At 32.7% G+C, this 13289-nt stretch overlaps 1 protein-coding gene across 1 annotated transcript; it reads right to left on the bottom strand.

The window, feature by feature from the left end:
• Positions 1-611: 611 nt before the first annotated feature.
• On the bottom strand, positions 612-11869 carry LOC148613998 (uncharacterized). The gene is made up of 6 exons (XM_088587718.1): positions 11728-11869; positions 9003-9047; positions 3282-3635; positions 2687-2875; positions 1988-2090; positions 612-1386 (listed from the first exon to the last, which is right to left on the bottom strand). Exons 1-6 carry the CDS (start codon positions 11768-11770, stop codon positions 666-668), a joined length of 1455 nt encoding a protein of 484 aa, XP_088443844.1. The 5' UTR covers positions 11771-11869; the 3' UTR covers positions 612-665.
• Positions 11870-13289: the final 1420 nt, after the last annotated feature.

The following is a 13289-nucleotide window of genomic DNA, read 5'->3' as shown; positions in this document are numbered from 1 at the left end:
CCTTAACGGAGTCAACTGCGCTATTGCCCGCTAATTTCAAGTTACCGTATTTCAGTCTCCTACGTTATTTACTGTCTTATATTTCCTGCTCACAGAAAGTTTTGTCTATTGCACAGACTTTACCACCAAAGAATATTTTCTTTATACCATAACTGCTCTGCTAGCGTGGCAATAAACTCAAAGGTAGCTAAACCGTAAGAGTTATTAAAGTATCTTGCCCTGATAACGGTTCACAGTCTTCCAAAGCAGACGATGTTGGTTGTTTTGTACTCCCTTGGGACCCTTCCGATTATGGAATTGTTGAGTGCCTCAAGGCATGGTAACGGACGCCGCGCATGCGTAAAATGATAAATGGGGGCTAACCGGAAGAAGATTTAACAGGCACACAATACAATAAAAAGGAAATGGGCTTAATGGAACCTATTCTGGGATAATAATATATCCCTTACACATGAAATGACTGGTGAAAAAACGATGAACAACGATGGGATGGACAAACTAAAGAGGGAACTTGACAATTGGGGAAAAATAACAGGACGAACTTTCCCAAAATACATTATAACAAGTAATATTACGCACAAATATAAATAAGAAAAGAAAAAAGTTATTGATTAAAACTATAGGTTATTAGAACCTTGATTACACTCTTACTATAAGAACCCATACTACTTGTCTATTACAGCATATTCACTACCATAAGGTGAAATGAGGTGCTTCACTCTTCTCTTGTCAGGAACAGCATATACATGTGTATCACTGTCAGATACATTGTTGCTTGAATCCTCCTCTTTTTTGTCATTTAGGTGAATACATTCATCATTTGTTTCAGTTACATCTTCATTGTAATTTGCGGACGATAAAATCTGTTTTGTACTTCCTAAACTGGTACGATTAGGCATGTTAATGTTTTCCATGGAAAGAATACGAATTCCATCCAAATTTACTGGACTGTAGTCACCACAGGACAAATCTACTGCTTCATACATATCGATCAGTTCGTCAGCTTTACTGCAGTTTGCATCAGTGTCAATTGCACTATAATTTCCGTCGTGTACATCAACAGTTTTATCATCTAAATTCAATTCAATTACTTTGTTTTCTTTTGAATTTGTTATGTCATTTTCGACAGATTTCTCCATCAATTCTTTGTCAATCCTGAAATCAATTGTTTTGTCAACTTCGGACTTAGTCGTTGTATCTTTTACTTGAACTGAAGATCTAACGCCATTTTCGGACGTATTCCATTCCACCTGATTCACTTGAAATGCCATACTGTATAGAATATTGCATTGCATACCTTCGTCAGAAACGTTTCCCGAGTTGTCTATTTTGTTGGGTGGTTGTTCCCTAGTTTGCCAATTACGTTGTTTTGAGTGCCATTTACCCCTCGAAAATAAAGTAAACTTTAATGTATAAAACAAAGAAATTGAGCACAAAGTTTATAAATCGATTCCTTGATATAATAGTTTATACATGCATTATTCCATGCATTGTTCTTTGTAGAATTCGGTGCCAGATTTAGGTTCCCATTCCGAAACGTACTGAATACTTCCTGTAAAGAAGTCCTTTTTTTTAGATTTAAATCTTTCTGTGACTTTGGTTCTTATGATGTTGATGAGAGGAAACTTCTTAAAACATTTGAACGGAATACCTAAATATGACTGTTTGTATTTTGATACTTATTCGTGATTTATTGCTGGAAAATTGTCTTACATTTGGGTTTAACACTATTGCTTTATCTTGCATTTGTAAGCGCTGATTATGGTGTTATTTGACAACATTTTATTAAATAATATTTCGGAAAATCGATGACTAAGATGCATTGACACCTATCCATCTCGATTCATTTTGGAATAATAATGTTTACGACTTTTGTCAGGTAGTACTTAATATTTATGACATTTAGTAATTTGTTAAGAGCATCTTTTTTTTAATTTGATTTGAAGTGTAAAGGGCCAACATCTCATTTATTTTAAACTATTCTTACCTTCTTCTTATACAAATGACAATGACCCCACCTGTTAATAACACAAGGCAAAAACAACCGACAGATATCCCGACAGCTACAGAGGTGACAGGATCAAAAGAACCTGAAAATCAGAGTACTGAATAAAAAGGATTCAACAGTACATTTCTAAATCCGATTGATAAAAAAACTAACATTTCGTTGCTTCGATGTGTATTCTGTGTTTGATATTATTATCATTTCATATATCGTTATGATTAACATATCTACAATAGACTTCTTGTGATTGATAAGTGATAATGAGGTTCTTATTACACCAACCGTATTTTGTAAAGTACATTGTATTAAAAACTTTCCAAGTTTGGAAACACAATTTTAATTTATTCTTTCCCCCTCTATCGGTAAAGATTATTTGTGGTGTAATGTCAAGTTACTCAATGAAGAGCAGGTAAAATCCACGCGAGAAATTGATGTTGATTGATTTTAAGTAGAAACCAATTTCTAAAGCCAAACAATGCTTTTACTTCCTACCAACGGAAAATTAGCGTCGATAATGATCGGTTTGGAAGGCTAATAACTTTAAGGCAAATGATTATTAAAATATATATATTATTTTGGTACCCGTTTTTATCCGGTAGGGCCGTATAATTCCGGATTTACTAGTTTCGAATATTATCTATTATTTTCATGGAGTGATATTCATTTCTACAGTAATACAACCTTCATCTAGGGTCTGTAGTGATGGGTAGGTTAGATATGTGGGTGAAGTTGATGTCGTTATATAATCTCGTTGTATTTCTGTATAATCTGATGATGAGGTATCAGTAGATACCGGTTGCAATGATGTTGTTGATTCGTAAGCGTGTAATTTGCATTCAAGGGTAAGTTTATCGGCTGTGGAACTCGCCTCTAAAAAGGATGCATTAAAGATCAGGAACTAGCAGTAAATTGGATATTCGTCAATGAGATTTACACTTGAATTTTCAAAACAATGTGTCATATTGGTATTGATGGCTGCTTTATTTTATATTCTTTTCTGCATATTCTAAAAAAATAATAGATTCATAATGTCGTTTATTCACCGAAGGAGAGTGGCTTGAATCTAATCTGTATGACAAGTGATAATGCATTACATGTTTCCTTTTTTTATTTTCATAAATTTGTGTCAATGTTTACTATTTTCCATTTTTTATTTAAATTCTTAAAACGTTTTTCTTTTATTTTTTAATTATGCGGTTATAATGTATTATGGTAGATCGAAATTTTTAAAGCTCATGATTAATTAATTTTAGTGTATTAATATAAGCAGTCATACCGTTCACTATTTCTATGCAGTATCCAAATCCTTCAGGCAACGTTCCATTTGCTTTCACTGTTATGATATCTATCGTATTGCCTTTGGATAGAAGGTATTTTCTGTATCCCATCGCGCATTCGGCGCTATAGAACAAATCGTTGTTGAAGAGGAAGTGAACAAGAAGTCCACAACCATTAGAAGTTTGTTGAGATGATGAAGAATTGTCATATTTCCTAAACGTTATATTCCAATCGTTTGTTTGCTGTGATATGAATAGTTTACACGAACAATTTTGTTTTGAGTCTGCCTTCAGAATTATATTATTCTGACCATCGGCTTGTTGCATACTTTCTGTTGAACAAACATCGGCAACTGAAACAAATAAAAAGATATAACATGACAGAAAATAGCTAAAACGCCATACACAAGTTTCACATCAAATTGGTCACTAATTGTTGGGATAGAAATAGCAGTGAATTTACAAACAATTTTGGGACAAAACTAACTTAATTGGATATATAGTGAGGTTAATCAGAGGTCTTAGCACATGTTTATCCTTGAATCAATCTTATTGATAATCGCTACGTGAACATGGTCTCGAAATATTCTTATCATATCTGAACTTATTTTCTATAGATTGTCTTTCATTTTAAGTAGCAGTACGCCTAAGAATCATTTAACTTTCACTGTAAATGATTTATTGATATCAGATATTTTTTCCGAATTGACTTAATTGAGTTGGATATATTGGAAAAACAATAAATAAAATGAAAAAATGAAATATTTTTCCACCGTTATTATAGCAACGACCACTCCTTACAACCACCAATTTAGGGCCTAATAATCCCAAAAATGTCACAATTTGAAAGTATTTTTTTATCTAATGGTGGAAATTTGTCAAACTAAATAATAATATTAATGAAGTGTGTCTTCTTTAAAATTTACAATAAAGTACAAAGTAATCTGATTGTTTTAGATCTGGTTACCATAGCAACCAAAATTCTTAATTCTTGAAATATACGAAAATCGGCTATGTTCAGACCCGTTTTGTCAAGAAGACAAATAAGATGTTATTCCAATGTATGCATGGATGTGTACATGTAGTAGGTGTTCTCCACTGAAACATATCAAAATAAAAATATGTAACATTTCTTTGATTTTTGCTCAGCTGGACCAGGAATCACCCCCCCCCACCTTATAAAGACTTTTCTTCTGAACGCTTTTCATACAAACTTTGTCCAGGTCATAACTTTTTTGTCTTTTGACCTCGACTTCTAATACTTGGTATGTTGGTATATCGTCTCAGGGCAAAATGTTGCGTACCAAAGTATGTGACCTTTGGCCTTGACCTTTCACCTCAAGGTCAAATTACACAAATTTTGGCAAATATGATACATAATTTGGTCTGTGCCATAACCTTTTGTTCTTTTTGCTTAGATATTTGACCTTTGACATTTAAATATATCACGTCAATGTAATGTTTAAGATATGATGACTATTGACCTTGACCTTTGACTCCAAGGTCAAATGACATACATTTTTTAATAATATTTCTTGTTTTTTTATTGATTAACTCTTGACATTATATCCCATTTCCATTTTTGAGCTCATGTTTTACTGACATGAACATCTTCTTATCAAAATGTCCCTGGATTACATTCTTTTGATTTCCGCTAAAATCTTGGTTCCTATGATTACTCTTATACACATGAGTATGTAGATTCTTGTTTACATAACATTTCAAAATGTTTATCATTTTGTTATTTAAACGCAATGTCACAATACTGTGACTTACGCAAAATGGAATTTAGAAAAGAACAATTCGAAAATCAACATTTATAAATATATCATAGAAATAATATAAATGGATAAGTAGGGGCTCAAGAGGGCCTGGATCTCTCATCTGTTTTATCATTTGCTTATTAAAGAAAATCTTGACAATGAGACAGGTTAATATAAAATTGACTGTAAAGTCAAATGTAGGAAATATTTTTAAAACCATTTTATGACCTAAACCAGAATTTTGCTGAATGCAACAGTTTTTTAATTATTTAAAAATAACTCTTCTGACCCCTATGTTCCATTTTTAGTATGGCCAGCTATACATTTCTTTCATTTGATTGAAAACACAAGTTATGTCGAGCACAATACACTTAAGAATTAATATGCTTTATTTCCATTAACTGATCTTAAATGGTTTTAAAGAAGATGATTTTCAAAACTATACACGTACATGTGAAAAAAATAAGAATTGTTTCAGGAGCAATAACTCTGACATAAGTAGACGAATCGCTTCCAAAATGTTGGTATTGGTAGGTCGTATGATGCTGAACAATATAACTCCGCAAATATTTCGCTAAAGGCAACAAATTTTAAGTAAACTGCCCTCTGACACCAATGATGTATTTTTAATAACGGCGGCCATGTTTTGTTTACGGATTAAAAATCCCAACAGTCGTATTGTGTTGGATACCCTAAGGAACAAATATGCCTACTTTTATTGAATTGTGTAGAATGGTTTAAGAGAAAAAGATTTACAAAGTTGCACATGCAAAAACTGGCAAATACTGTTTCGGGTCTGTTGATAATCAAATGATAAATTGTTTTAATACTTTCGGTATAGGTATGTCTCATGATGCGTAACGATATTACTCAGCAAAAATTTGTTAACGGCAAAAATCTTTGAGTTGTTTGCAACAAAACCTGCTTTCTGACCCCTATGTTCTATTTTTAGTAACAGGGGTTATGTTTTTTCATGGATCAAGAATATCAATAGTTATTTTGTATGGAATACCCTACGGGACAACTATGCAAATGTTTAATAAATTCGGTAAAATGGTTTTTGAGAAGAATATTTTAAAAGTTGTACATACATGTAGGAAGAATGCCACAAAAAGCTTTTAACACCTACATCAGTTATAAATATCGTTTGCAGAATTTCGGCATAGGTCTGTCTCTTGATGCTGAACAAAATCATCCCTGCCAGGAGTGCGCTAAAGCAACGGTTTTTGAGTTATTTTTTTTAAATGTCTTTAGACCCCTATGTTATATTTTTAGTAACCGCGGCTGTGTCTTTTTACGGATCGTAAATCCCAACGGTCATTTTGTGCACAATTATCTGGAGAAGAAGAATTTTGAAAATTTTGAAAATTTGAAAAATTGGCCAGGTAAGCTAAGAAAAACAAATGTTTGTTTACTGGCCAGTTACCCTACATCTATTACTTGTAGCTGCCTAGAAATTATGAGAGAACTAAACATGGGTAACCTAAAATTATACATTTCATCTTGTCGTGGCATTTAAGAGTAAGTTGCATAGTTGTGAAATGCAAACTACATTTATTCAATCCAGACAACATGTTTACATGATCTTTCTACTTATTATTGCTCATACATGAGATCAGAAGTAAACACAGTCAATGAAATGTAATATCTTTGGGATATCCCGTAATATATTTTCCCTATTCAGCTATGTTGGAACACAGACATAAACATGTGCGTAGATTTATAAGTGAAATACATGTAGAATGATCTAGATGGATTTGAGTGTTAAATCAGGCATTAGAAAAAATCGCAACAAAACAAAATTTGAAAAAAAAGATTAATAAAAATCTTGTCAATATCTGCAAGTGTTTAGAAAAAAAATCAGCAAAAACGGCTATTTCTGTGAATTTCATAAAATACAAGGCCCGTAATTTCGGTAAAAAACATCGAAACATGAACTTGACCTGTAGCTTATCATAGTGAACGTATAAACCAAAAATTCATGTCAATATCTGCAAGCGTTTAGAAAAAAAATCAGCAAAAACGGCTATATCTGTAAATTTGGCAAAATACAAGGCCTGTAATTACGGTAAAAATCATCGAAACATGAACTTGACCTGTAGCTTATCATAATGAACGTATAAACCAAAACTTAATTTCAATATCTACAAGTGTTTCAAAAAGAAGTCCGGATGGACTGATGGACTGACGGTCAGACGGACGGATCAAAGCATTATACCCTGCTTGGTCTATAATTATTGAAGTTCAAAGTTCTTCTATCTTAAAATTTAGAGAACACATATTCCATAATAGAATGATGTGTAAAAGATTATTACTGTTACGAGAGTTACACACACTCAGGTCATAAAGGGCAAGTGATTCTTTACATTTATGACATACTGTGAGGTGAAATATTGCTTGAAATGAGTCATTAACTTAAGCCACAATTTTGTATGTCATTTGATCATAAGGTCAAAAGTCAAGTTCAAAAGTCCCACACCTTGGTACAGGACGCTCCCTTGGCTTGAAATACCGACATACCAAATGTCAGAATCTATTATTTAATCTTGTTTTACCTTGAGGTTACAGGTTAAGGTCAAATTTCATCTATTCTGGTAAGCGACACTCCACATTGAGAGGATATACCAACATACAAAATATTAGAGGTCTAGGTCAAAAGACAAAAAGTTATGGTATGGGCACATTTTGTACGAACAGCATCAAAGTTTGGCACATTATTTGACCATAAGGTCAACATTCAAGTTCAAATGTCAACCGTTTTAGTACGTGAAGCCTGGGTTTCAGGTAATATAACTCATACCAAATATCAGATGTGTAAGTAAAACGACAAAAAATGTGGCCCAGACAAAATTTTGTTTGTCATTTGACCTTGAAGTCAAAGGTCAAGGTCAAAAGTCATCCTATCTTGAACATTACACTCCACCTTAAAGTGATTTACTTACATACCAAATATCAGATATCTAGGTAAAAAAATACAAATATATTAGGGCCAAGATTTTTATGTTATTTGGGCTCTGGGTAAAAGATCAAGGTCAAAGATCACCTACCTAAATCAGTATTATCTCCCTTGGTGTGTTTTACTTAAATGACAACGATCAGATTTCTAAGTAAAAAGACCAAAAAATAATGGCACAGACAAAATTATGTATCATATTTTGCCAAAATTTCCATGTTTTTTTAACTTGAGGTGAAAGGTCAAGGTCAAAGGTCACTCTTGTACGTGATTTTGTCATGAGAGGATATACCAACATACCAAATATCAGAAGTATAGGTCAAAAGACAAAACCGTTATGGTCTGGACAAAATTTGTATGAAAAGCGTTAAGAAGAATAAAAGTCTTTATGCGGGTGATTTCAGGTCCAAATGAGCAAAAAAAAAAAAAAAAAACAATGAAAGGCTACATATTTTTATTTTTGATATGTTTCAGTGGAGAGCACCTACTACACATCCAAGCATTTGGATAATATCTTCTTTCTTTTATTGGCAAAACGGGTCTGAACATAGCCTATTTTCGTATATTTTAAATTGTCAAAAATTTTGAAAAATAATTTTGGTTGCTATAGTAATCAGATCTAAACCAATCAGACTGCTTTGTACTTTATTGTAAATTGTTTTCCTTACGACATACTTGATTAATATAATTTCTTAGACAAACTTCCACCATTAGATATAAAAAAAATACATTCAAATTGTGATGTGTTTGTGTTTTAGGCCGAAAATTGGTGGTTACTAAGGAGAGATCGTTGCTATGGTAACGGTGAAAATATTTTTCATTGTTTTATTTTAATTTTTGTTTTTCCATTAAATCCAACATATTGCAAGTCAATTTGGTTCAAATGTTTGACATCGATAAATCACCCACTACATGATTCTTAGGTGTACTGCTACTTAAGTTTACGTACTTTTTTCAAAACATTTTTCACAAATAAATTTTATTCTAAATCTAAGATTTCATACCTCTCCTTGTTGCATTAGCACATGGTTGTCCAGTGACAAACGAGCCTACAATTACACAGTTACTGCAAGATACTACATATTATAAGTGTGTACTGTAGCTGAACAAAATTATATATAACAATATCTATAAAACATTTCTTCTTCATCATAATAACTGGTTTCAAAGCTTGTTGGTTAGCCCAATCGCTTCAAAAACAAAGTATATTATGTTGAGGTAGATTGAATATCATTTTTTTTTCAGATGTGATGTTGAATGTAATTGTTTTTCACGAAAAATCTTAGATCACCACACTTGATATACAGATAATGAGGTAAGATAAGCTCTTTCAGTGATATGCTCCCAAGAGGATTTATTTATCCTCTCAACTTCTGCATACTCGCTATGTTTTAATTTAAGACTATGATACTGAATAAATACAACTAAAATTAAAAGGAAGGTCAATTATTTAAGAACAATTGAAAGGTCTTTCCCAACGAATTCTAATCTGCTCATCTTTAAACCTTGAATATAACTATAACGGGTCATAGTTTTCCTTCCCTCGTTTGTCTACCCCGGACTCGACTTTTTATGAGCAACTCGGCGGGTGTTTCTAGAAAAGCAGAGGACGCTTACCCTACCGGTGCACCTGGTCCATGCTCCTAGTTTTTAGTGGAGTCCGAGTTACTTTTGTTACTTTGTGTGTATGATTTTATTACTTTATATTCTTTGTTGTGTATGTCTGTTTTCCATGTCTGGTATTTGTCCCTAGATTACATTCTTTTGATTACCGCTATAACATTGGTTCCCTTGATTACTCTTTGCATTAACCTCTAAGACAAACGCTCAAACAACATCCATATGTTGGGCCAATGTTTTAAGTGCAAAGAGAGCCAACAATGGCCCTTTGGAGGCTAACAATAATATGAAAAAGGGGACCTAAATGCATGCAATTTTTTTCGAGATTTTATTTGGAACATTACTTTGACATAAGTTTGGTCAAATTCTGGTCAACAGTTTTCGAGATGTATCATATGAGTTTCACATTTCACAAAGTAAAAAAATGGGAAACGGTAGCCATTTTTTCGCCAAAATTTTTGGATTCACATCTTCTTAATACCATCTATCTCCATGTTTCCAACTGAGAGTTGGTATATATTTACAAAATGATATTATAGTTAGGCAAGATTTAATGATTTTTAAAATGTTTGCCAAAAAAAAGAAAAAGAATTTTTTTCAATTTTCTCTTTTACAGAGGTCTAAAATGTGTAACCCGGAATTCCCGTACCGAAAAACGAAAGTCCGGTATTTTTGTTATCTTTTTTTGAAATATTGTCAAATAGTACTGCCCTCTTTTTCTGGACAATTTGAAACTGTCTGCTTATGTTTACCTACGCCCTCGGAACTACATGGGGTCTGGGAGTACACCAGGGCGTCAACACAGCGGTCCAGCTGCTAGTACTAAGTAGGACATACTGTGACATACTGAGTTCTTCGGTCAGGTATCCCGAAGGCTGGTCTCCGCTACCTTCTACAATTAACCGGCATTACTAACAGAATCCCCGTAAGGGGCGGTCGTGTGAGATCCGTAAGGATAGTCAAGACCACAAAAACCCCCAGTTATCATCATCGTTTCGGGTCTCATTATTCTTTTTTTTTTCTGCCGCCCAATTTCCACGCTTCTGATTAAATCGTATCGCATAGAGATTTTGACCACCTTTTGTAACCTGAGATAAGACGATAAGACTGGAATTCACCCTGTGAGACGTGATCACTTGTCGTTCCAGAGTTACCTGCCCCGTAGCGGAAAAAAACTAATTTTGTAAGAATTTCTTCAACCGTTGTGAGAGCCTATTTCATGCATATATCCTAAATGATGAGGTTTCTGACAATTATTAAATGTACAAAATAATTATCAAACTGATAAGAAATTGTAATTCAGTAGTTACATTAGAAATCTCATATTTTTCTCAGTTAATTTCATTAAAACTGTCATTAATAATAATACCAAATGATAATTTCCGTTAAAATGGAAGAAATCAAGGGGAGTTAATTATAAAGTATGCAAAGTAAAGACCTGATTTATTACTTCCAGGTCAAATGGCCATCACTCTATGTAGTACTAAAATACACACTGGAAGTATATCTATGCATTGGAAATGGTTAAGCTGTGTGTGATATTCAAAAGTAGTCAAAATAGATCACATCATGTGTACTTTTGAATCATAATTGTAACTTTTTAGATAAGTGTATGAATAATGTAATATTAACATGTGTGAGTAATTTGCCACCATCATGTCAGTTGACACCACGATGTTGAAACAATGTGGCATTTCAGTATAACGGTATGACTGATGATTTTAAAGTTAAGCGACAAACCGAATTGTAAGTCGCGAAATCGCGTAACCAGGGAAACCTCAATTTTCTTCGAAACATTGTCAAACAGTACTGCCCTCTGTTTCTGAACACTTTGGAACTTTCTGTTTATGTGTACCTATAACGGTTGAAGAAATTTTTACAGTTTTTCTTCTACGATACAGATAACTCTAAACCGACAAATAATCACGTCTCACAGGGTGAATTCCAAAGTCTTATTTTTGCAAGAGATGGTCAAAATCTTGTAGCGATACAATTTCATTGAAATGGGAAAGACCTTAATTAATGGTTTACCGATACTCACAGACATATCTTATACATTGCTGCCAAATTCACTCCATCAGAAACATATACTATTACAAACGTACGTACCTGAATAGGCGGACATTAGAACTAAAGCCACAAACGTTTCCATTTTATAATCGTAAATCAGGACGTATATTCCTTTTATCGACACGAATCTGTTTAATTGTACTTGATGTGTGCATAAAATTAAATCACACACAAGTGTTTGTTCAACGTTAATATTTTGAATATGAAGTCGATTTCTAGGTCTCCAATTTAAATGGTTATCATATTGAAGTACACAAATCCTTCTAAATATTTAAATTTCCTTATCAAAAGGACTTGCATAACGTCATATTTGGAATTATGATATGTAAATTAAAATAAAAATTGGTATGATAGTAATGTGTATAAGTTTAGTATAATTAAACGGAAAGTGAATAATCAAAGTATTATCACGAGTGTCGAAGAACGCGTAGATTGAGTGTGAGGAACTTGCGTTAAATCTTAATGCGTTATTATATTTTGGTTATTCACGTTGACCAATTGATTATATTATTCAGTATATAAAATTTCTCCTTTATTTCTTGTTTTCAACATAAATTTCAAATTTTGTAAACGGCGGATAGGTATACATGTTGTGACGTTTTGTAATGTTTTAGCGGTAAAAATACTAGAATGAAATTATCGAATTTATTTCACCATGTAAATGATCGAAAAAGTTTTAAACAGAGAACATTCGGTAAATCACTTGTATCTGTATTATAAATGTTGATATTCAGTACAGTAAGAAATGTCTAAACTACATATGAATTATGAAATCTATGAGGCGCTACATAAATTAAAGAAAGGAAACAAAATAATTGATTAAATACGTATCTTAATATAACATAACATAAACAAATAATATACTTATATTTGCAGCAGGGGACTGTATGAATGATTTTCCGTATATTTAAGGTAAATGTGTTTCATGATTCAAATAATGTTTGTGTCCTACAAATGAATTATTGTATTGGTGGTGAAAACATCTTTTTGAGAAAAAACAAATAAAAGTTGCTGTTTTTCAATATTGTTTTAAAATTTAAAAAAGGTGCATCCAATAAGATGTGCGATAACTTTTTTTATGCCCTGAATAAAAATAAAATTAGGAGATGTGGTATAATTGCCAATTCGACGATCATCCACCAACAGCCAAGCAACAAACAACTAAACTTTAACTGGTCACCACAAGGTATCTAATGATGGGAAAACCCATACCATAAAACAAGCTGTAAAAGGCGCCAAAATAAATGCAGTGAAAGTATTTATAAAAAGACGGAAATCGACCTAATCTATAGTAAATACATAATATGAATAACAGAGAACATAACAGAACGACAACAATTTTACTACAGGTTTCTGGTTTGGAAGGCACATACAGTATGTGGCGGAGTTAAACATATTAGTGAGTACACGACCCCTCCTCTAACATGGGACAATAGTGGGTTTATACAACAATAAATTGAACTATAAAAATATAATGAATTCAATTTTTTTTTAAATCAACACAGAATACAAACACTTTAACAAATACAACAAAAGACAACAAGCTGTCTATCTCGAAAGAGTACTCGCTGTTTATGTAAACTTGTATAAAATCCATTAGC

This window comes from Perna viridis, chromosome 6 (assembly GCF_037379345.1).
Source record: "Perna viridis isolate PV_CMFRI_1.1 ecotype Kerala chromosome 6, ASM3737934v1, whole genome shotgun sequence".
Classification (NCBI taxonomy): domain Eukaryota; kingdom Metazoa; phylum Mollusca; class Bivalvia; order Mytilida; family Mytilidae; genus Perna; species Perna viridis.
Note: the sequence above shows the minus strand (reverse complement) of the source record. Positions and strands in the feature narration are given on the sequence as shown.

Bases quoted from the DNA above. Each gene is read 5' to 3' on its own strand.
- LOC148613998 (XM_088587718.1), bottom strand. From the start codon at position 11,770: ATGGAAACGTTTGTGGCTTTAGTTCTAATGTCCGCCTATTCAG. The intron at 9,048-11,727 runs GTACGTACGTTT...GTGTAATTGTAG, and splicing joins TCTAATGTCCGCCTATTCAG to GCTCGTTTGTCACTGGACAA. The intron at 3,636-9,002 runs GTATGAAATCTT...TATTTGTTTCAG, and splicing joins TGCTAATGCAACAAGGAGAG to TTGCCGATGTTTGTTCAACA.